The sequence below is a fragment of the Cyrtonyx montezumae genome, unplaced genomic scaffold (genome assembly GCF_038088225.1).
Source record: "Cyrtonyx montezumae isolate F1298 unplaced genomic scaffold, pur_monq_1.0 scaffold_26, whole genome shotgun sequence".
In the NCBI taxonomy this organism is placed as follows: Eukaryota; Metazoa; Chordata; class Aves; order Galliformes; family Odontophoridae; genus Cyrtonyx; species Cyrtonyx montezumae.
Window position 1 is genome coordinate 2,493,661 of NW_027072003.1, and position 25,578 is coordinate 2,519,238.

The following is a 25,578-nucleotide window of genomic DNA, read 5'->3' on the forward strand; positions in this document are numbered from 1 at the left end:
TTACACTCGCAACAGGATTCTGTTATATGGATAAATTTTTCCTTCCCAATCAAGTCACTGGCTGCTGCCCAGCACTGCATGTTCTCTACTGAGCAGTGCATTTTATGATGCAATTGCACATCTGGCTGGGAGAACAGCTGTTTCTTTTTAAAATGTAATTTCAAAGGAGAGTAAAAACACCCGTTTGAATAGAAAACCGCTTTCAAACTTCACTAAAACTAAGGAAGCAGTTCAACTTAGCAGGAATGCTATTTGTATACTTCTTATTCATTCATAAAATACTTCAGGGAATTTCTCCCCTTGTCACCAACCTATCCCTCCGCTGCCATTAACTGCTTCCTTTTCCTCCTCTTCCTCATCTTCAGGGAGAGAACTGTCCATCCTTTGCATTTTGCTGACTGATGTGGTTCTTTTCCTCTGTGATTCAGTATCAAAATCATTGTCAAAGAGAACTTGATCCACTGGATCAGGCTGAAAGGGGCTGGGCTCTGCTGGAGGCTTCGGAGTACCGTAAAAATTACCTGCCAATGAGACAGAAATCAGGATAACGAAAGCACTTGCAGGTATTATAACAGCACATACAAAAAGCAATGTAAGATGTCTGCACTTGTTCTGCTGAAAGCGTCAAAAAGTAAATCACTCTACAGTGAAAAGCAACAGAGAACAGGCAAACATTACTTGAAGCACTACAGCAGTGCAAGACATCTGAGGGTTGAGCCAAACTCCACCCTCCTCCCACTGGCTTTAAACATAGGTGGGTTTGGGGTCCCAGTTATTCCACTCCCACATTAAGGTCCCTCACATCCCTGTGAAGTGCTCTCTGCCTGCCATCGAACCCCTTAAATCACAGCAAAAGGCTATCATGTGATGGCAGCTAACTGCTTCCTGATGGTTCACTGCCTTCAATGAAATGTTTCTGTTTCTAATTGCAAAATACTTTTTCCCTGCTTCACTGGGACTTCCCTTGCCTCCCGTCCCTTTGATGCATGCCTCTGGGAAGAAGTCTCTGTCCTGTAAGACCGGGGAAAAGAAAGATTAAGAAAAAGAGCAGTACACCTCTCACAGACACTTCAGCTGCAAACTAGGCTTCATATTGCCTCTCCACTACTGTAATGACCATCAAGGTGGGTAGGAAAAGTGTCACCTCCTGGATACTGAATGCAAGTACTGGATATTAATTCCCATTCCAATAAACTTCATCCACATACCATCATACGTTCCACTTTCTAACAAGGCTCCACTTTCTTCCAGTGCTTTGAACTGCTCAACAGGAATGAAATTGTAGTCTACACCGGGGACTTCCCCATCTCTGGGAGCCCTTGTAGTGCCTGGAAAAACAGAAATCACAACTATAAGTTACTTAAATCCTGCCTTTTTACCAAATGCAGTCTGCTGTCAAAGCAAGTAAAAACAAGATATCTTTGAGGCTTTATACAATGATGACCTCATTCTGCTACGATAACAGGAAAGCAAGTGAACAATAATGTGTAAAAACTAGGACAGGAGATTGTGTAGGAATGATAAGTTATGATACAGAGGAAGGAGGAGGGAAAAAGCAGAATGAGGCAGTAATTAGAATTTTTTTCTTAAGCTCAGTGAACTGAAAACTTGCTCTGTAGAAGTTGATGATTACATGGGCCAGGCAACAGCAGTTTGGGATTCTGGGTGACTGCTTAAGAGCTATGGTATTTTAATGCAGACGCATGGGTGTTTCATCTTTCCATCATTTCTTGAGCATCCACCCCAGTTCAGTAATGAGGTCAACATGACCAAATATACTTAATATCTGGGCCACCAAATCCATAAATAATGGACACAGGAATCATGTTTTAACCTTACACTTTGTAGGGCAATTCGTCTGTACTTCAAACGCTGGAGACAGGCAAGCTTATTCAACACAATCAGTAAATTGCTGTATTACATGCACCACAAGTTCTCCAAGTCCTCATTCTATAAATAAGGGCCACCCATAGTCCTAATAGCTTAATTAAAGCTCCCGTGGAAAGGAATTTACTAATTCATTAAAATCCTATTAGGTTAAAAGCAGGAAAGGCATTATCTTTTTTCTTTTTCTTTTTTTTTTTTTTTTTTTTTTGAGGGAGCAGCATTAATAAATGGCATTATCAGCTTTTAAGGAATTCACAAACTCATAGACACACTCATGTATGTGGTAAATGGTAATGGCTGTAATAAGAGAATGGAGTTTCTATAGCTACAAAAATGTTAGCTGACAAACTTTGAAGTTTTTAGTGCAGTGAATGCTTAAATTCAAACAGGGATGAGTCTTTTCAAATGAGAAGACCTCTAAGATGAGGTAAAGGATAGTTTTGTGGCAATTAAGAAGTGAAATGACAAAGAAGGGTGAAAAGCAAAGAAAGGATGTTCGGCAGCTGTCCTAGCACCCTGTACCTTACAAGGTGCTCCCTGGGAACCTTCACTCCCAGCAGCAGCCATGTAGATAACACCGGGGGTGGTTGAGGCACCATCCCTAGCACTGTTCAAGAAGCGTTTAGATGAGGTGCTAAGGGATTTGATTTAGTAGTTGGGTAGGGATAGTGATAGGAGGATGGTTGGACTAGATGATCTTGTAGGTCCTTTCCAACCTTATGAACCTATGAACCTAGATAAAGGCAGGCTCGCACCTGCGCCGGTTGGACTGAGATGCTAACAGATGCACAGAGCAGAAGGGCTGGCACAACTGAAGAGACCTGTGTCCATCCAGCTCCTCCAACCAATTGAGTCTTGTGACACTCAGTCTGTCCTTGACCTGCTCCTTCCTCTTCCTCCTTGGTCACAGCCCCCCTCTGCCTCTTGCCACCATCTCCTCGTGCTTCCTTAATGGCATTAGCGAGCAGGTTCACTGCATCCTCCCTCACCACCACCCTTTTTGGATGTAACCTCCCAACTACAAGTGTATGACATCTCAGAAGTCATGATGTGTTCACATGATGTTTGCTTGATGGTTCTGAAGAAGACACTTCCCAAGTGGGAAATTACACAGCAATTCTAACAACGATAACTTCCAACAAACTAAATACTCCTGAAATAGTCTGAGCTTTGAATTCCAAACTTCTTGTTGCGTTGTCAGTCCAAACCAGGAGTTACTTTCATTGCAAGTGAAGATACGAAACTGCTCCAGTAAAGCTCTGAACAAAGCTCCTGCCAAAAGGTAGAACTCTACACCACATTAAGAGAGGAGATGTGTAAAGCTCTTGGAACGACACAATGCTGAGCACAAACACATCAAACGAGGCTGACCATTACATACTTACAAGGGATGGTTCTCAAGTAGAGATTGTCTCTGATCACTTGCTGGAGTTTATGGTCTATGGAACCCTTCTGGAACTGAAGGCTCAAGTAGTGACGCAAATCTTTGTTGATGACTTTTCCTTAAAAATGAACAAAAATATCTCTTGTGAACACTGAGCCAATAAAAGAATGCCAACAACAATGGTATTTCACTGCTAAAAGTTCTGTGAAAAACAAAGCAGCACTAAGACTTGGGTTGTTTTAAATTGAAGAACCTCAGTGAAAAACATACTGCTAAAGAAAGCCTGACTCCGTTGGTGTAAATATGGCAAGCTGATTTTAAGCCTAACTGAGCAACAGCCATCCAACCTCAGAATCTCCTAAAAGTGAGACAGTGAAATATTTTGAAATACAAAGTATTAAAATCCAAAATCTGTTATCAAGATTCAAACACTACACAGACAAAGCTGCTTCAAAACGCACACAGTGATAACACCTTCCACTCGATTTACTGCTCCTGTTTAGACCATCGAAATTCAATATTTTGTCACACAGGAGCCTGCATCCTTCATGTTACGAAAAGAAAATATTTTCTTCTTAAAAACACTGTGTGATAGAAGAGGTATTTTTTTTTCTTACAATTATTCCTTTGCAATACTTCTGTCAGGTATCATTAGCAGATCTGCCACATCACTAGATAACCACGGCCCCTTCAGCACACAAATAAGCGAGCTCTTGTATTACTGCCTCATCCTTCTGACAGAAGGGTACAAAACAATCTTTTGTACCCTGTCATCTTCCCAGAAAGCACATTAAATAGGGTTCAGTGACCCCGATAAATTTAAGTTATGTACTACAGCAGAACACTCAGGGCTTCAGGGAAAAAGGCTTTTAGTTTTTGCCTCTTAAAAGCAATGCAGGAGATGGCCAGTAGCATGTTTCTACCAGTACAGCACAACAGCAGGAGCAAGAACTGTAATGGCCAATGCCTTGCTTGAAGGGAAGCCAGCAACAGGTTACAAAACCTAAGGAAACTGAATAAGTAATTTTAACCAGGGCCTCTGAAGGGTGCTGAGACCCCACTGCTGTAGGAATGGGGCACCACACCCACACACAAAGCTCATCTGTACCCTAAAACCAAGACAAGGGCTCTTATACGAAATGCCAGCCAGGGGGTGAGGACACAAAGCCCCATCCACTGCCACTGCTGCATGGCACATTGTGCATTTTGGGTTTTGTGGGCTCACGCTTCCCTTCTCCGATCATCAGTAATTCTGTGCACCATCTACTGGTTCCAGAATCACAGAATCATTACGGATGGAAAAAACCTCTCAGATAATAGAGCCCAACCATCAACCCACCTCCACCACGTTACCGCTGTTAGAGTGAGCTAGGTGATCTGTTGAGAAAAAGAACAAACGGCACAAGAATTACTGTGTGTGTGAAATAACATGCATACAGCTAAGCTTATGGGGATCCACACCATCTGTAAAATGACCAAAACCAGAAACCAAAAGTCAGCCCAACCCCCAGACAAACAAAGCAAACCCACTCCACACCCAGCCCGGAGAAGGCACAGCACCCAACTCTGTCCCTGAACTCCAGGGTCCTTTTCTCACCCTCATTTAGTGCTGAAGAAACTACGTTCAGAGACATAAAAAGGATTTCAGAGCACAAAGACAACCCCATAGCATAATCCTCACTGCGTGCTAGGGGTAAAGCAAACCCTGCACTGATTGCCCCACATGGGTGGGGTGAGCAGCACAGTTCTCAGCCCCTCACTGCTTCCCAAGCACAAAACTTTGCAGTGCTCCCCTGGGTGAAACGCTCTCTGCTGTTATGACAGCAAACCCTGAGCTGAATTCCCTACTTTACCATCACACGCCTTTCTTTATGAAGCTTTGGATTCGATTCCTGCAGCATAATGAGCAAAACATGTCACGGAAAATGAAAACAAATGGTGTAATCTCCACCAAGAAGAATATTTTCCATTTCTTACCGTAAATCTCTTCATTGTTTGCAGACAAGATGGTTTCTCAACATTACAAAATGTTTTACTACTAAAATGGTCCATCCATCTCCCTGTCAAAGCCCAACCCACAGCGCTGCGCTTGAGCAACACGAGCACATCTCTGAACGGATCGATAGAGGCGGATTTCCCCATGGCAGATGATTCTGGCTCTTAACAATGCTCCGAGAGCTGCAAGGAGGGAAGGCCCAAAGGGATATGGACCTGTGGAGCCTTTATTCACTCAACTTCCCCTCTTCGAGTTTCAAAACTGAAAAGCTCATCAACTCTTTTCAATAAATATCAACTCATTCCAAAAAAAAAAAAAAGAGTGAAGCCAAAGCTGCTCCTAAGGATGCACCAACACTACGGGGTTAATCTTCACATTACCCTCACAGATTGGACTGTATTCTCAGACCACGACCACAGAGCTGAAAGCACTGCCCGGGGAAACTGGGAGAAAGTCAAACAAAACACTTGGCAAAGAGAAAATGAGGGAAGGTCACAGCGAGCGGCGTGCATTAAAAAGCAGGAAACCGAAGTCAGAGTGAGGATGCTCCAGGCGGCCTCTAGGGCCTGTTTCTACACAAAAGGCAGCTACCTCCTCCTGCAGGAGCCAAGCAGCACACCGTGCACACAGCCTGCCCAGCAGAGCCCAGGAGCTACGCGCAAATGCAGGGCTGCTGTGTGCCATGCTGCTGAGCTCTTATGGATGACACACTCAACACAGGGACCAGTCGAGAGGAATAATGTCCTTTATACCTATATTCATCTCTCAGATGAACAGGCGCAATCCTCTTGCTTTCAGGTTTCATTTAAATTACCCACAGAGGAACTGTTTAAGTGAGGACGTACATACGGCGGATCTGGGAGGAAAAGCACGCTAACAAAACTAACAAAAAGGATTCAGCAGCACTGCAAAGCACAGAGCTGATCTGAGGAGGGACAAAGAGAGCAGCAGCCCTCTGCTTTCACCCCATAAACCAAAGGGTAGAGCTGCACCTGAGTAGGGAATGCAGAGCACACAGCTACAAAGGGCTGCTCCCTGCTACAGCGTGACTAGAACTTAACCCCAACAAGCCCAGAGCTGGCAGTACACATGAATCACTGCCCAACCATAAGTGACAGCACCGTAACTTCACAGGTACGTGTGGGTAGTGCTGCTGGAGCAGGGCTGTGTGACAGCCATGCCACACAGGTGGGGACTGTCCAGCTGCAGAGCACAGCAGGGCGGGCACACACAGCACCATGCTGTGCTGGAGCTCAGTGATGTTTCCATGCCAACAGCTCCTGAGACAGTGACCTCTACATGCTAAACAGCAGTAGCGGTGTTGGGAGGCTTTTTCCTTTCCTCCTTTAAAAAAAAAGGAAAAAAAAATACCTCGCTGTTAACAATAAAAGCAACTTTTCAAAGCAGTAGTTCGTTAAAAGCACATTAACTTCCCTGGGAAATGACAAAATGCATTGGGAAGGCATGCACCTTCACTGCAGCACCCAGCATGGAAACGCACTTTAAAGGAAGGGATGTGAAGGGGGAACTGCTGCAGATGTCAGAAAGAGCACTGTGAGGAGCGGCCCAACCACGGATGGACACCAAGCAGCAGACAGACCTGCTTGGCCACTGCCTGCAGACCCACGGGAGAGGGGAGGGCTATGGGGCACGGCCACGGGAAATGAACCCTGCATGAAACCTAACGTCCCGTGATGCAGACCCACAGGGGTGCTGAACTTGAGTAAACTTGCACATAAACACTGCCCACTGCTCCTCGCCCTAAATCCCCCCAGCCCCTCCCCAGATTATCCTCGCACACCAGAGGCTCAGAGGGCTTTTTTTAAGCATTAAAGAATGAAAAACAGTGCGGATTAGATCCTGCTGCAGTTCTGGTTTTCGGCAGCAATAAAGCAGAGGGGACACTGAGGGGGTTCCCTGCCCTGGGCTGCCCCGCACTGTGACACTGCCAGGCAAGCAGTGCTGTGCAGAACACTGGGGGCTGTGCACTGGGTAAGGGAGAACATTTAATTAAATCTTGGATATTAATACAAAGGTAATATTAATTGGAGTTTGACTTGACTGAATAAAAGCCATTTAAAGCAGCTTCCAGCTGTGCAAACCAGGTGTGCTGCTCCAGGAAACCAAAGCTCAGAGCACAGCATTCATGCTGTATCTCCTCAACAACGACTCACAGGTGTAATTCAGCACGAGCTGCAGACCCCAACACATCACTCACAGAGCACAGAAACTTCCTCCTATGAGCACAAAGGAGAATCAGGTAACAACAGCATCTTAACAGAGCAATCAGCTGCTGCATTATTTTCTAATGGACAACGAGAAAGAAAATCACAACCTGAAATGAGGTTCAGCTCACAGTGCTTTTAACAATTCCCATATGCGCCCTGGCAATTAGAGCCAGGTTGCTGCAGGATGCTCACAGCACAGAGCAGACCAGCACCTTGGGAACGTGACAGATGTGTGCTGCTTGCCTTCCCATGGGGCTGCGCAGCACCGGGTCTGCTGCGTGCTGCACAGTACAAATGTCTCCAGACAAGAGCTGGGAGCATCCTGCCAGGACCCAGCAGCCGTGGGCTGGCTGCAGCTCAGCCAAGGTCCTGCAGGTCCCTGCTGCTCCACCACTCACATCTGAACAGTGACCACAGGTTGGGTGGGGACATTAGTCCCAGAACAGAAATCTGTCACGAGACATCAAGTTAAGCTTGTGCACCGAGCAGAACGGACAAGGTAAAGAACAAAACTTGATTTTCTGGAACAAATGTGGGAGAAGAGCCAAATACATTAAAAGCATACTTCTGGATTTGAAATGCAAATGATATATTTTACAAAGACAAACAACAACAACAACAAAAAAAACAACAGAAACCACAGAAAACTAACTCCTTAGATTTTTAAAGGTCGTGAAAAAAAGAGTAAAACACACTGCTAACCTGTTCTGGCTGTACTAGCAGACTCCTCACCTTCTCCCTCAGCACAGGGCTCTGCCAGAGATGCAGGCTGAGAGCTCTGAGCCATCACTGCCAAAAGTGCAGGGCCCAGAGCTGTGAGATGAGAGAGGACACCACCCTGGGAGGGAGAAGTGGAATAGCAGAGGTGAACGCAAGCCGGGCTGTGTGGGAACACAGACAGGCATCAAAGCAGGTACAGCCATGCAGAATCATGCTTTAAAGAGAAAATATTTTAAATATATCTATTAAATTCCTCAGCAGGCTGCCTTACAAAAGCTTTCAAATGCTCATGCAGAATTTTGCTAAAGCCTCCTGGGACTTGAATTTCGCTTTACTGAACGTCTGCAGAGAATAAATGGTTTGATGGAAGACGAGGAGAGCAAGGACTGCTTTATAACTGAATGCTGAAGGGCTATGCAAATCAATGCATTTACGAGACTGGTTGTACACATCCCCACCAAACGCCCCAAGGCCGGGGAGCAACAGGACGGGACAGACAGGCTGGGCTGGGATGCACCAGCACCGCAGGGGGAAGGCAGCAAAACCCATCCCTGAACTTCCAGCTGCAATCGCACATCTTGTTTCATTGTGCCTTAAAGAAATGGTGGTGAAGAGCATTTGCTGGTGACCTGCTGAGAGAACGGTCCTAGTGGCAGTCTTCTTTCAAGAAAATTGAATTAAGGCTCTTTCATGGAGCTACAGATAGGTCATGAAAGATATTCTGCAAATCCTCCAAAAGCACAGGGTACGTCAGACTGATGGAGCTGCGTTCGCATGGCAGATGCACAACTCACATGGACTCTTTGGTATAGCAGAAAATCTCAAGACAGTTCAAAGTCACAACAGCCCATTAAGACAGACTCATTTACCACTCGAAAGCTGAAAAAAATATGTATATTAAAAGGCTTAAACTGAAAGGCTTATTTAATTGCAGCTTGTTACAGTCTGTCTAACAAAATCTTGGTAATACATTTGTATTTTCAGAAGTTATGGCAGAGATAAGCCTTCCAGCCTTAACAAATCAGCATAGCATTCAAAATTCCCAACGCTTGGTTTACGGTACAGAAATAAAAGAAAAAATGTTTCTCCAGACTGAAGAAGTAAGGTTGTCACAAAGCCTTGTGTTTCTACTGCTCCAGTAATGCCTGTGTGGAGGAGAGACCAAAGCTCACCTTTACGCAGCCCACCTCAGCTGCACTGCACACAGAAAACACCAGTAAACACGAGCTCTGGGCCTTTAACCCTACAGACTTAAGAGATGACCATCATTAAAGCAGGGCAAGCAGCACAAGCCCTCACAGAACAATGCCTTCACACCTCCAGTGATGGTGGCAGGGAGCTCTGAATCCATCGTGCCCACTGTGACACACTGAGCTGCACTGCCTCCACGGCATCACGCGGTGTTGGAAGCATCCCACCAGTAAAGCAGTGCTGGAAAACCTATGTGAGGACGATTTGGTGTTTGGAATCGTGAGGTTGGCTTTTTTTTTCCTCATTAAAAGTATTTAAAGTTTTGATGATAACTAAAATGTGCTTTGTAAGGTAAATCCCGAAGCAATCTTTTATAAATATAAGAAGCGCTGGCAAATAATTCACAGCTTCATTCTGAAACACACCCAGAGCTGGAAAGGACAAGAGGTGAAGTGAGAACAGGAGGAGCCCGTGCTTTGTCCTCTGGGTTTTTTATTTTTTGTGGTGTGGAAACAGCAAAATCCACTGTCCCAGAAGCTTTTGTCTGTGAGCATCCACGGCAAGGTTCCTCATCCACTACCAGAGAAATTGCACTGTTCAGTGCAGAAGGAAGGAAGAAAATACTGGCAGAAAATAGATGGCATTTACAGGATTCTTTCAGTGCCATTTGGTTGCTGTACGAAAATAACACTTGTTACCCAACTAACAATTGCCTCAGTTTGCAAACAGATGCGTCACAGTTGACAATCTTGGAAGCAAGGAATGACGAGCCAGCACCGTGTATCCAAAAGGTTTTTCACAGCAAGATTGCTTCCATCCACCCAAGTGCTGTCCAAAGGGGCCAATGGTGAGCTGGGGAGACTGTATGGGAAGTGCTGAATCACGGCCTGAACCACTGATGAGCTGAGCACTGAGTCAGCCATGGGAGCACAGGTGAAGGCAATGCACCTGTGTGACCAGAAGGGCTGGAGCCTGACTCCACCTCTCCCAGACCCCATTTAAGGGCTGACACCACTGGGAAGGATCTCTTTTCAGGAGATTGCTCCTTTGGAGTTTCCTACTGTGAGCATTTTCCTTTATTCTGATTGTCTCTTTCAATCATGATAATCTTTCTGACTATCCTATCTGTAAAATATCTCCGCTATGATACTACTTGGTATTATTCATTCTGATAACCATACACCACACAGGGGATACAGACCTCAACTTCAGTTTGTTCTGTGTGATGCAGTGGTAGCACAGCCCGATATGTCGTCTGCCCACAGCCTGAAGGGTTTTCAAAAGGAAAATCCTATGAGTGAAGTAGTTGAAACTTGCAGATGCCAACTTCAAATATAATATTATCAGATATAATTACAGTAATACATCGCATGCACACAGAAATCCATTAACCATGGAAATGGAGTCAGGAGAATTACAACTGGGTAGGGGTTTTTTCTCATAATGCCAAGTATTTTAGAGTAGCTATTATTAAATAGGAGAATGGCAAAGCACAAAGAGCCGTACAGCTGTTCCTGATATAAGATCAGACACTGAAGGAGATATGAGTAGAACTCAAATGACTTAAAGTAATGAATGGGTTTCAAATAAAATGTGAACATACTCATTTCCTTCAACTTAACAGTGGGGAAGAGAAATGCAGAAGAACTTTCCACAAGAGAACAGTTTGACCTTTTTGCATAACATATGGTGACTTTCCTGTCTTTGATTTGGTATTTTCTTGAGGAAAAAGCACAGAAAAGATCAACAGTCTTTATGCATATTTATAAAGGTTTGCTGTATTTTGAAGAAATATTTTACTTCTGTTTTTCCTGAGATGCTTCCCCACACTTCACTGGGAGGTCATTCATGTCATACACAGCTCATGGGAAAGATGGAGCACTTCACAACTTCCTGAAAGTACCGCAATTCACAAGAATTTAGACAGCGATTGGGCAAGGGGGAACGGTTTAAAGCTCAAGGAGGGAAGGTCTGGATTGGATGTCTTCTTCACGGAGAGAACAGCGAGGTGCTGGAACAGGCTGTCCAGAGAGGCTGCGGGTGCACTAACCCTGGAGGTGCTCAAGACCAGGTTGGATGGGCCCTGAGTGATGTGGGCTAGAGCCAGATCTGGAGGTTGGTGACCCTGCCTGTGGCACGGGGTTGGAAGTTGCTGATCCTTGGAGTCCCTTCCAGCCCAAACCATTCTACCATTCAGTGAATTTACTTTAAGTTCCAGTGGGGCGGTACCTCCAAGTTGAGATGTACTGCTTTCCTCTGCTCCCAGCTCACAGACAGCATTTTCTATCCTGACGCTGTGGGGAGAACCACACAATTGCAGGGGTTGGAAGGGACCTCCAGAGACCGAGTCCAACCCCCTTGCCAAAGCAGCTCCCAGCCCACGTTGCACAGGTAGGTGTCCAGGCAGGTCTTGAATGTCTCCGGAGAAGGAGACTCCACCACCTCTCTGTGCAGCCTGTGCCAGTGAAAAAGAGACAGAGGAAGGGCTGATGGCAGGAAGCCACCCCTGAGGTCCTGCTCTTCATGCACCAGATGAAGCTGTAGCTGCAGCTCAGCAGGACAACCGCTGTTCCCTCTGGCTACTGCCAAGTGCTGCCTGCTCCCTAGGCCCCCAGCACTGCCCTGGCCTCATTTCTAGCAGCCCCCACAATATTTCATCTGCCAGAATGGCACATGGGTTACCAGCTCAAGTAAGTCATGCTCACACTGATGACAAAGAACTCAGACAAACTCCTCCAGCACTCCCAGCTTCAAGGCAGAGGAAAGGACTCGCACAGGCATCTAGAAAGCTCAGTGAATACAGTCTGGAGAGCTTGGAAGTCCTCGCCAAACAGAACTTAGGTTTGTAAGATCAAACCATGCCTCTGAAAGTGAGGCAGAAATGCAAAACAGGAGGGCCAGCAGGTTTCTGACATCATCCCAGTAGATTAAAGCAAGCCCCATTAGCAGGACAGGGCACAATGTGATCCCGCTGCTGCTGCGTGGCCACCCTGCACAGGCTCCCGTGTGTCCGAAGCGTGTGCTGCAGAAAGATGAAGGGTCAAAAACTCATTCAAAAATTTAAAAACTCAGGGTTGTTCTAAGAATAGCAGGGATTACTTTATTAAGGCTTCCTAATTACGCGCTGCATGTCTTGCTGAGTGTTAATCAGTGTGCAAATGAGTGCACCTACGGGGGCTGTCTGGTAGGAGCAGCACCGTCGCTGCTGCTCTCGCTCTGCAGAGCTGCACACAGACACCACAGCTATGAAATCAGAATCCTCCGTAGCTGCTAAGGTTATAATAATACATAAAACACTTAATCTGCTCTTAATTGAGCAGATACAGAACTGGAACACTGCTAAACAAAGGCAAGCAATTCAAACAACGAGGCCAATTTCTGCAGGGTAACCGCGGCTTGTTTTTCCAAATTTATAGACAATCTTCTGTTCATTTCCTTACATTTCCAGTGTGGGGTCTTAGTACATTCACAGTAGAGAAAATGATTTATTGAGATTTCAAGCAAACCAATCTGCTCCAGGAGGCACTATTAACATACACAAACGAACAAAACTGTTCTAATATTAACGCTTCCCTATTGTAATCTGCAGCTAGTGTGTGAATCCATAGTTACCAGCACTTACTGAGCACTGCTCTGACAGTCCTCTCTGACAAAGGGTCCCAAATGGAGGGCATGAACTGGCTTTGCCCTGGACAAAAACGGTCTGCCCTGGTGTTAGCCCTAACAGAGCATTACGTTTCACATACTGACATATGGATAACATACCACATCTCATCGCTTAAGCAGCGTGAAGCTCTATAGAATGACACATTTCAGTCACATCCCCGAAGAAGAATGTCCTTGCAGCTGCTCTGTGTTACACAAGCCATTTAATCTGTTTGGGACTTGGCATTATTTTCCCAGCAGAAGGGTACGTGTTCACATGCCAAGGCCTCTTTCTTTTTTCTTTTTCTTTTTGGAATGCACTGATTAGAACTTATTCAAATACTAGCCGGGCTTATTTTTAGCCTACTTCTCATAGGAAGCAAGACACGCAATTACGCTGCGCATAATTTCTAGGCCCACTAACCTATTTCAGGCTGGAGTTTGGCACAGCAGCAGTTTGACAGCGACACTGTTCTCGTGTCCTCCTGAGACACGGGAAGCCCCATAAGCCAGGAACCTCCTGGAACTGCACAGCTGGCAGCACCAGCTCCACAAACTTTTGCTCTACCAGAGCCGGGCAGTGAGCTTGGCTCTGGGACCCCACAACCCTATGCTCTGAGCATCGCTGTTCTCCAAACAGCACAGCTCATTCCCACGTGCTGGCTCACACTGAAATGTAATCAGAGAGCTTTGTTGAGCAGACAGCTCTGTCCGTATCGACTTGGGCTAGAGATTAGCTCTTCGACCACAAAAAACTATCGGTGCGCGGTTCAGCTTCGCACGCTGGGATTAGACCGACCATGAAAAATGAAGAATTACCGTGAACTGCAGCCAAAATGAGGCATTTATGATCGTCTCTGCTTCCTCTCCCTGCTGTTTCCATGTGCTCCTCACCCATCACGGAGCAGAGCAGTCGACACAAACATTTTAACAACCAGTTCCCTTACTTTCCATCTGACCGACTCTGGGCTTTTTAAACTTCACCCCCATCTTCAAGAGGTTTACACCCAAGAGCCCCCAGCTGCACCACGAGCAGTGCCCTCAGCTCCTGCACCCAGCCCTCCGTGAGTCACATCCAGGAGCTCCGGGAAGCCCAGCACCTCCAACACAGCCGTGACATTCCCCGAGGACAGCTCCTGCTGTGCCAGAGAGGCAGTACAGCAATAAATTCAGGCTCCAGCACACACAGCAGTGCCTCACTGCGCTCCCAAGGACTCCCAGGGATTTAAAAACACCGACATTGTGTTCTAGGTCAGCACTCCTCTGCATCAAGCTAACAAATGCACCGTGCCCACAGCCGTACTGATTACAGGTACGTCCAAGTTTAATTGGAAAACAGCATCACCACCCCCCACAAAAGCTCCCTCTGTACACTCAGCACCATCCTCCAGATGTGCACAGCCATCACTAATGCTGATGCTGCCTCACTCACATTTCACACTGCTCCCAATTTTGGGATGGAGAGAAGCACTGCTCGGCCAGCCCTGCTCACTGGGCATGGGGTGATGGCAGAGGGCTGGGCCCGAACCTGCGTGTCCTGGTATCCCCTTGTGCAGGAGAAGGGGTGGAAGGGAGCAGCTCGTGTTTCTCACACACTGTTCAACACATTTATCAGCTAACTAAGCTGGGTAGAGAAAAGCACTGACACTGACATGTCAGAATTCTGGCATAAACAGCACTGCAAATTTTAGATTGCCCAAGCCACATTAATTTCATAAAAATCACACAAGTAAATGACTTCCTCTCAAAACAAAACCTACAGAGCAGCATTCAGCATCAGCCACGGCTACATTAAACCCTCACGGCATCCTGCAGGACTTGAAACTTTCCCCTCTGCAAACGCATCCAATGTTCATTTCACAGTTTTATAGTCAGCATATCCAAATCACAGCTGCCCTACAGTAACCTAAACATCAGGAAAAGTACCTCAAGACCAAATGATGTTTTCCCAAACACAACCCCCGAGAGGCAGAGTCACGGCCTGCTCATCCCCCAACCACAGCCCAGCCAGACCCAGCCCCACTGCTGGGGGGTGTGGGGCAGCCAGGCCCGGTGCTGCAGGCTCAGACACAGACCTCAGAGTGTTTCTGAATTTCTCACCAGTTCTTGCTTAGCAGAAAGCCTTCCACAGCCACGGCGTGTTACAAAATACAGCAGTGGGGGAAGCACTCAGCATTCCCTAGAGCACTTTCTCCTGAATCGAAGCTGTTGTGTACTTGCAATGCTGTGCTGCAAGGCCGGGCAGCGAGGGCAGGCTGCTGCCAGCCATGGCAGCACCGGACACGGGCAGGTCGCCGGCTCGGTCAGCTTGGGACATCCTCAGGGCCCAGGCATGGAGCCCCAAGCCCAGCACGGAGCCTGGAGCCCCAGTGGGAGCCCTGCACAGCCAGGCTCTGCCTGCCAAGGTGCACACCACACCCTAAGAAGCAATTACAAACCACCCCTTCACAGCAGCCGATGTCATATTTTAGCAGATGAAGCTACTCTGAAGTAGAAGCTCCATTAGGCTTTAATTGATTTATTACGTTTCCTGTCCTAACCAATTGTTGATAATTTATGTTCAAGCACGGAATGTGCAGCACAGAGCAGGGACTGCTGTGGTGACACTGCAGCATTACATCCCCAGGAGGATGCAGACGGTGAACACTCCCAATTAACTGAAAGCATTGGTACTGCTCTGATGTGTCCCATAAATAAAGCTCTTTGGTCCAAGGCGGGCTGAGAAAACAGGGGAAACTGCAGGGCTTGTATGAAAAGTGATGGGTAAATCAGGTGAATCCCACCTGCACGTTGACCACACAAAGCTACAGAACCCCGCACTGCTCCGCTCTCAGAACAAAGCCCAACTTCTTACCCACAAGCACAGCCATTACAGCACTATCAGATATTGTTATCATTACAAATTAACAATTCAGTTGCACTATGCCCATCCGAGTCCACCTTACAGCTCTTGCTGCTTCTTCCATCAGAAGCATCACTTTCCTTTACTGACTGCCGAGCTCAGTGAGCAGGACATTACATCTGCTGCCAAAGGGTTAAGGGCTGCAAGTCAGCTCTGACCTTGGCATGACTTACCGAGCAGTCAGCTCCTCAGCAACACAGATGGTTGAAAGGATGCTGCCAATGTTTTAAGCACAGAAAACGCTTCTAATGCTTTTTATTATTATTATTTCCCCATGCTGTGTTTACTGTTTTACATATGCCTCTGACTGCCAAGGAATTGTTAACTAATTACCAGGAGATTCATTTTGTTAGTGCACAGCTGGGTACTTGGCCATGCAACATCTGCTTCTCAGCATTTCTCCTCTCCTTATCGCTCACCGTTAGTGAGGAAGCGGTCTCAACAGAGCACATGGAAACTGGAACTGGTAAATGAGTCTATTAACTGATGGTAATTAATACTGGAGCCTCTGGATTACCAAACGAACCCACGTGTCCCACAGACACTCCGGTTACCTCGTCCTGTCTCAGATCTCTGCAGGTTGTTTGTTCTGAAGGTAAAAACTTCCTTCCACTACTTGAAAACACGTGATAAACACTAACTGAAGCAGAGAGGATAAACAAAGGCAGCAACTTCACAGTAAGAAAACTGTTGCTTTCATTTCTACCTTGTGCTTTCTGCCATAAAAAGGAGCCCGAGTGGTCTGACAGTGCTGGGTGCCCATCTCCCCTGTCAGGTCACCCCACTCCCAGGTGACCCCAGCCATGCACTGTCCCCTCCTCGCCACAGAACTGACAGAGCAGCAGAAATCAAACACCAATTACAATCCAAATGACTCCTGGCAGACAGCCGCAGTAGGAAGGATGAGCTATCAGTCAGCTTTCTCCAGTTGACTTCATTGCGATTTTTGCACAAGGTGGATGTCTCGAGCAGAGCTGTGATGCCTGCAAAGATCATGAGGTCCCTCCGGTACGGCCACACAGGTCCCACATCAGAGCTGTGGGGTGCAGCTCCCGCAGGGCAGGCCTGCTCTGGATCCACTCACACTGCTTCCCAACTCCGGGCTGACACAGGAAGGGAGCTCTCCTAAGAAAGCGCTTCAAATAACAAGACAGCTTTGAAGGCAAAGTCAAATCTAATTCCTGTTCTCAACTCACAATCAATCAGCAGGCAGCTACATACACACACTCCAATAGGGAAACCAGAACTGACAGCACGGTCGTTTTTCCCTCTATTTACTGCATCATTCCCTTTCCTGTCATCCTCCTCTGACCATACTCATTCTGGAGTCATCTCTTTAAAATGCTTTACTACAGCCAGGGCGCAGGGTTTCACAGAGCAGATATTTTGTTACCCACAACAGATCTTTACTGAAGCCCTCCTTTATTCAGAGCCACCCTCGGGATCTTCGCAATTATTTCCACCACTTTTTTCCAGACAAATAAAGAAGTTGAGGTGCAACCAGCACACGGCAGGGGATGGGGCCGGGGGTCCCAGGGTCCCTCCAACCCAACCATGCAGTGGTTCTGTGTAATATGGAGCAGCAGACATCCCCATGCATGAGCAGGCACAGCTTTCCTTTGCAGCTTCCTTAACATCCAACATCTCTGCAAGCACAGAGAGCGATGGACCTCTCAACAACGTAGTTCAATTAAGAAAAAAAGAAAGAGATGTATTTGCCAGGAGGCAACAAATTACAATTGCAGAACAACAACTGTATGTCCCCGAGGGTGGTTCAACAAAGCAGGAATTGATGTCGGTCCTTTTTCCTCTCCTGCATTAGGGAAAAAGCACAGATGGAAGTTCCTCAGGTACAAACCCTTGTACTACTCCTACACCACGACACTCCACATCACGCAGCGGGGTTTGACGACTGAATGGAGCAACATCACAAGCAATGCTGTGACACTCACACTCATTCCTGAGCAGAGCAGCTCTGTGCTCCATCCTCCTCCCCACAGACACAGCCTTGCTGCCTTTTCTTCTTCCTAGAGCCTGTGCTAAAACCAGAGCTGCTGCGTGCCCAAGCACTGCTGGTTAAATGCCTGCAGTCACGGCCCAGCAGTAGCGTTCTCCAGGCTCCGGAGAGCTCCAATGCCAGCATTTGGGATGAGGAACCACATGAACAGCACAAACACGTCTGCTGCTCTTTTTTCAGAGGGATTCACAGCTCTGGTGGAGACAACTGGAGCAGCTTTGTTCTGGTGTCATCCTCACAGTGTCTGCTCCATCAGCACGGGGATGGGAGAGGCTGAAGCCCCCCCAGCACAAACCTCACGTCTGTGACCACAGCTAGATTCCATCCTCCCCTGGGAGCTCACACTGTTCTTTCCATTTACATTGGAAAGGTGACTTTTTTCAGGACATACCTCAGTTCCACTTCTGCTCAATGTCAGTGAGGAGCCCGCAGGTAGCAGCAGCCCTGCACAGCCATTAGCAACTCAGTGCAAGAACACACTGTGACTGCTTGCTCTTCTGATGAGCGTCAAGTGCCCTGCCCTGCTGAATGCATTCAAGTATCACTGGCATCTCCTAACGGGCATTAATTAAACTTCTCCAGCATCTCCACCTTCACTAGAGAAAAGTAATTACTCTCCGCTGCCCTACAGAGAGGGAAATGAAATCCTCAGGATTACGTACTTTTACACCGTGTAAGTAGGGCAGCAGAGCCACCGCTCTGCACAAGTCGTGTGGCTGCTCCACGACACTGTACCTCCTGCCCCATGCCCCAGTGGGCGAGAAGCACGCAGCTGGGCAGGGCCTGGCTGTGGTTCACCTATGTCCTATCTGCAGCACCATCAAGGCAACAGACGGCTCAGAGCGTGGCTCGGCAGCAGGGCAGCGCTGCTTTTCACTTGCTGGCACTTCCACTCGGCGGTGCCCGCGGCCATGGAGCTGTTTTCACAAACACAGCGTTCCCTGCATCAAAGCATTTGCAATCTAATCTCGCTGCAAAGGAGATTAGTGAAATTACTGAGCGGTAATAGTTTCAGCAACAGAGGTAAAAATACTTCCCCGGCACTTCGGGTCAGCTGATTTCTGAGGAATTCTTCAGACCAATAACGGATGAAACAAGCCATTAAACATCATTCCCTGGGATTAGCACAGGGCTCTGCCTCCCTCTTACATAACGGGATTTTGAAATTCCTCCCAAGTACATGCATTAGGAGGAAATCATCTCTGCAAACCTAAAACTTCAGGGCTTAGTTATTTCCTGAGAGTTGGGTGGGTTTAGAGGAAATAAACTCTATGTTAATCCTCTTGGATTTAATGAGTGGTACCAGCAAGCTCTGCCTTTAGCAAACCTTTGCTTGGACGAAGGTCACCACCACCGAGGGCTGAATCAAAGCAAAGCTGCGTCTGTGGGCAACGAAAACTTAAAGGTAGGAGAAGGCCGAACTGCTGTGCTCTCGTTTTCATTTCAGCCAAAACTGTGTCCTGCTTATTTAAAAACCCCACGTCCTTCGCTTTTTTCCCCCCCACACACAAGTAGAAAAATTCCTCATCCGCATGCTGACTTACACCGGGTTCAAATTATTCGTCAGCAGTTTTATGTTTTTGCTCTTTAATAATGTCAGGAGAAGAAGAGCTAACTGACATACGCGCGCGGCGGGCTCGGCTGCAGCACGGAGCTGGCAGGCCACCAGCTGCACAAACACCAGGCCGCGTGCCAACGGAGCGAAACAGCCCTCATTCCCACTTCAGTCGTGTTCGTGTTGTGATACTCCCCTCAGTCCTGCAGGAAAACCTACCCTGAAGCAGGCACTCCTTTTTGCTTTGGTCTGTTTTAAGAGGGATTTTCCTGCTCAGCGCTCGCGGAAGCGCTGCTCCCAACGCCGCTCACCTCCTGTGTGTTTCCTTTCAGGAGCTCAGAGCATGCTGCTGATCCTCCAGGACCTCCTGGAGGGCAGTCCCAAGGCTCCCAAAGCTGAGTGCCCCTGCTGGCTCCTGCCACAGACACCCATGGGAGCAGTGGGGCCATCTGCATGGCCCACACTGCAGCCTGAAAACAGGGCACACCAGTACACCCCACCATCCCGCTTTTGTTTCAGCCCTATGAGGACCCAGGGGAACATCTCTCACCCTGCCACAACCACAGCTGTGTGCAGAACACAGCAGCCCCGGGCAGCTCACACCACCACCTCCCTCCTCACAGCCCACAGAACATGCAAAAGCCCATCAACCTTCCAAACGGTGAACGTGATGCAAAGCAGCATGCCAGGACTCAAATGGCACTACCTCCTCTCCTGCATACCAAAGCCGTCCTGATAGAAGGGACACAATTTGAATCTCAAAGCATAATGAACACCAAATTGCTCTCAGAATTCAATTGTGAAACGCCACCAGGCCAAGGGAAATGAAATTCTCCCCATATGCTCTTATCAAAGATTGTCAGAAAAGGCATCAGGGGCATTTCAGCAGGAACCCTGCGATGAATCCAGTGCTCCCTATTCCCACACTGATACTCAGGCTGCACTACTCAGTACCCACGGCTGTTTTTCAGAGCAACTTTTGGCAGATGACTGCACACAGCTCCTGACTTTACACTTTAAAATACAAAACACCCTTCAGCGTTGTTCATAGCCCTGAGAGGGGCAGATGCCGTGCACCTCAAACCCCATCTGCTTACCAGAACGTAAACAGCACTGGAACATACCAACCATTCCTTTGTACTTCCAGGACAGCTCTTCAACTCCCATTTGCACTACAAAGTGAGACGCCTAACGGCCAGGCCTACACTGTGGGCTGGAGACGAAGGGAGTGGGCTCATTCTTCTCCTTGACTTCAGTGTTTAGACTACGATGCATCTCAGATTGAAAACTTCTAAAAGTGTTTTTATGTAAACCCATCACAGTCTGCAGACAGCAGACTCGCTGTATACCTGCGAGCCACGAATGCGGGATGGGAAGCCTCGCATCTCCCAGGTGCAACAGCACTCATGTGGTTGAAGGATGAGGCAGAGCCCCAGTCACCTCCTACCTGCACCGAGAGGAGCAGCAATACTCTCCTGCTGCTGCTCTTCTGTACAGCACAGGCAAACTCCAGCTCCTCTGTGCCAGAATTCCACCCTCCTCCATCTCACAGCGTAAAGGTTTTCCACCAGGGCTGAATCCAGGTACGTGGTGCTGGGTGGACTGTTGCAGCAGTGTGTTCCTGATCTCCTACTGGGACAACACTAGTCTGGACTGATAAGAAAGCACCGTCTCTGTTTCCAAAAGCAGCAGGTTTCAAGCAAGTTGAGTGATAAGCAGTTCCCACACAACCACGCTAACCTTGCCATCGCCTTTAACGCCCCTCTTGGAAGAATGCCTCATCACCATGCAGATGAAAATAACACGTTTCTAGACAGCTCTCCCAGATTCCCACTTCTGGTATTTACACAGTACCCACGATCCATATTCATCAGACCCCAGCTGTTAGTCTGATTGTATTTATTACCGAAGTCAGTAATGAAACGGCACTGAAGTAGAACACAGTAAAAAAGCACACCACGGTCTGGCAGAGCTGGATCCCAGTTTTACAGTTTTATGCTGATAATTGAAGAGATGCAGCAATCCAGAACTCAAAGGGATTCACTCCTTACGTATTACACACTGCTTTCATGAGACGAATCAAGCTATACCAACCTTCCTACTCCACAGGGAAGAGCAGCACAGCACTGACAGCAAGCACAGCAGTGACTTCTCATTTGAGGCTGTTACACCCCATTAAAAGCAGCCAACAATTCATGAAACAATTACATGCAACGACTGAAACCCAAGGAATTTTTTTAGCTCTCAATTTGAATGCATATTGCTTGTTAGATTTTTTAGACTTTAAGAATTACCAGCCAAAAAATAGCTTGAAGCAGATGCTACAACAGCAACAACAACAACAAAAGACTTATTTAAAAAAATAAATAAATCAAGGAAGTTGAATCTTCTGAGACATTGAAACCCAGTCATGTTTGCAACCAAGGAGCCCCCAGCTACAGTAAGCTGAGAGCTCAGACAGAACTAGGGAGTGACCTGTGGCTGAAGCCATGGCTTCTAATGAAGATTCATGCTCATTCACACCAAGCACGACAGCTCCTGCCATCACAGAGCAGTGCTGACTGACAGATAAGGATTTTAACCACGTTAGTTCCAGCCTAGCAGGCAAACCCGGGCTCTAAGAGCAAAAAAATCCCTCTCCGTGTCACAGCCAACACACACGTGCAGGTGTCTCAATCACAACTGTCTGCCTGAGCAGGAAGGCATCCCTTCCAGGACACGAGGAACACAAGCACCAGGTCACCCCATCCTACAAACCCTGTGCTGGGCTGATGCAGCCACGTGTCACCACGGTGCCCAGCTCAGGTGATGCCCGAGAGGTCCCAGCGAGCAGAGTCCTGAAGGGAATGAACTCAGACAGCAGTGCTCAGCAGCACAGCAGTTGCTTAACTAGCCACATGAGGCCTCGTTATCGTTTGAAGCTAACGCACTAAGAAAGAATAGAATAATTAGAGCTGGTGAAATCACAGCACTCACAGCAGTGAGACTGAAACAAAGGAGCGTGTGAGAAGGAACAGCAAGATGCTCTATGCCAAGAATAACATGTTCATGTAGAGAGGAACGGGAGGTTACAAATTGTGCACACCTACGGCTGCTGACAGCCATCGTGGTGCTCCGGGCACAGCACCAACCCATGGCCTCGCTCCGTGGGGCAGGGAATGCAGCCAGAGGGGGAAGGAGACACTTCCCAGCAACAAAATGGTCCATCGTTTGCGATACGCACTTAACAGATGGCGTTCAATCGAGTATTCATATCTTTCGAGTGTCTTATCAAACAAGACTAAACAGTGTCTTGAAATTTCCATTTTACATTTTCTGTGAGATTGCTAGAAGTCTCACAGACAGATTTCACTGCTGCCTTTAATGAAGGATGCTCAGAGCAGCAAGTGGCCCAGCTCCCTCCTGCTGGACACCGGTGCCCAGAACATGCAGCCATCTCCCTGCACCACAGCTGCACTTCTGCCACAGGACCTCAGAAAGACGTGGAATGGAGAGGCTCAGAGCTCGGGCACGTGGAAAGTGCTGTGCATCACCACCTCTGGCACTGCTGGGAGCACTGGGAGTGGAGGAGCCCTGCAGAGCTCAGCCCACGGCCACCACGCTCCTCTGAGCACCCCCAGCTCAGTGCTGCGATGTCACAAGAAGAGGCAACATCCTGCTGCCAGGTACTGCACGTGGGGACAGCAGGTCTGACGCAGAAGTGCACTGCCAAAGCCCTCTGACGGGGTAAATAAGCTCGCAATCTAGTGCAGAAAAGCTGTGAGATTTCAAGCATGGAGATGATCTGTTCCGAAAGCTACATAAAATCAGCAGGGAAACACCAGTTGTCTGCACAGTGCTCAGCACCAGCCCCGTCCCAGCACGCTGCGCAGGGCACCGCGTGCTGCCTCCAGCACCTTTCAGCCTCACACTGCATACATTCATTTCCCGATCTCCCCTGCCAATTTTCACGTGAAGTTTGGGACATCTCCGCGAGCAAACACAACTCCATTTGACACCGCATACCATTCCACCTCCCATTAACCTTCTCTTTCAAATAACCCTTCGCTCCTGCTTCACATTATTCAAGTTGTTCCTCAATTTATTGATCCTTTCTGCTTCCCCCGTTCCAGCAAGTCTCCCTGAGCCCTCCCGTGGTCACTTCAGCCCTGCTTTACGCAGGTGACACCCACCAGGGCCCGGCGCACAGCAGATAACATTTAACTAGCGGTCAACGGAGCAAACCGCCTCCAGCTAACGCGTTACCTACAGCCAAACGTCAACCTGCGGATCGCAGACAAGAGCAGGACAAAGCAGCCGGACGGGAATCGCGGAGCTACCAGGGGCACGCGGGGAACCCAGGCAGCAGCCCGCAGAGCCGGTACACGCACGAGTGGGACGGAACGACACGCAGCGCGCTCCAAACTAATCCAAACCTCCGGGGAGACGCTGCCGGGACCCGGGGAGCAGCGCAGGGCCCCGCAGCACCGCGTTTCTCCCTCCGGGCCCAGCGCCGGAGCCGCCCCAGCCCGGCCCGCGGCCCCGCCCGCCCCGCGCTCCGCTCGGGCCAACTTTCGGCGCTCGCCGGGTCCCGCCGCCCTAAGGCCGCGGCGCGGGGCCTGCGGCGGACGGGCGCGGCCTCGGGCTCACCTGGGCGCACGGTCTTGAGACGCACGGGCTCCCTGAAGTGCCGGATGACGGCCAGCGCGTCGCGGTGCGTCAGGCCGCTCACCGGAGTGCCGTTCACCTCCAGCAGCACGTCCCCCGGCGCCGGCGCTTTGCCCGACAGCAGCGCGGGGCCCGGCGCGCCCTCGGCTCCCGCGGGCAGGCGGACCGCCAGGTACGGGAACTCGCCGCGCTCGGCGCCGCCGCGCAGCAGCTCGGGGTCGGGGCCCGCCGGGCCGCCCCAGGACACCACGCACTCCTGCACCTTGCTCAGCCAGTGCCGCTTCTTCCGCAGCGTCTTGGACATGCCGCACCATGGGCGCGCCCGCGCCGCCTCCCGCACCGGCCGCCGCCGCCCGACTGCCGCCCGCACCGCCCCGGCCCCGCCCCCACCCCGCGCGCGCCGCCGCGCCGGCCACGCCCCCATCCCGACGGGGCGGGGCTCGTGACGTCACGACGGCGCGCAACGCCCGGCTCGGCGCGCCGGGACCGCGCGGCGTTGGGGGGTTGGGTGCTCCGGGGCACGGCACGGCACGGCAACGCACCGCCCGGCTCGGCTCGGCTCGGCCCCGGCGTGTTCACACCGCACGGGCTTTGTTCCATAGACGCGTGTCCGAGCTCCGTGCCGCCGCGGAGGGAGGCGATGCAGCAGCGGTCACCGCCCTGAAGGCCAAAAATGAATCCTCTGGAAGCCCCCCACGTGCGTTTCTCTGCCCGCTTTCCTCTGCCGGGCTCAATTCCCACTGCGTTCCGTGCGCGGTGCCCCGTCCCGAAGGAGCGGCTCCGATGGGGGTGTACCCCATGTCCTTCCCCCCACTACATGGGCCGTGTCCCCAACGAGTCCCACGCTGATGTGGCACTGTGTGTGTGCGTGTCACAGCATATTGCTTACGTGTAACAGGAGCAGTTAATTCAGCATTAAATACATGGTCCCCATGCTCTCCCTCCTGAATCGCTGTTCTGTGTCCGTTTGTCCTTCAGGGTGATGCCATGCAGAGGGGGCTGAGTTCTGCCACATCACAACCGCAGGAAGGAACTGCTCCGAGGCTGCAGGGAAACGCAGTCTGTTTATCGCACTGTCAGAGTTCAAAAGCAATCAAAACAGCAAAAACATGTCAGAGTGCTGTTTAATTAGAGCGTGAAGACACACTTTTGTCGGAGAGGACAGAAAGCAAATCGTTGTGCTGCATTTGGACTCCTACAAAGTCATTCCCTGAGCCCAATGCTTGCAGTGCCTCTGCTCGTGTTGCCCAAACCCAGGTCTGAGTGCAGACCTGTGCCAGCCTGGCTGAGCCCTGCACCCCTCACCCAGAGCTGGAGCACCAACCCCATCAGTGTTGGGCCTGTGCATCACTGCAGCATGCACTCCTAAATCAGTACAACAGCAACTGTGCATCACCGTGTCCTTC

General features: G+C 49.1%; 1 protein-coding gene across 1 annotated transcript in view; it reads right to left on the reverse strand.

Moving 5' to 3' along the window:
- MAGI3 (membrane associated guanylate kinase, WW and PDZ domain containing 3) overlaps positions 1 to 24,511 on the reverse strand; it is a 47,807-nt gene extending 23,296 nt beyond the window's left edge. Inside the window, exons 1-4 of the mRNA XM_065740378.1 lie at positions 24,155 to 24,511; positions 3,273 to 3,389; positions 1,209 to 1,328; positions 312 to 521 (exon numbers count right to left, since the gene is read on the reverse strand). Coding sequence (XP_065596450.1) covers positions 312 to 521; positions 1,209 to 1,328; positions 3,273 to 3,389; positions 24,155 to 24,476 — 769 coding nt within the window. The 5' untranslated portion in view covers positions 24,477 to 24,511. The remainder of the gene's footprint in view (positions 1 to 311; positions 522 to 1,208; positions 1,329 to 3,272; positions 3,390 to 24,154) is intronic.
- Between the last annotated feature and the right edge of the window lie 1,067 nt (positions 24,512 to 25,578).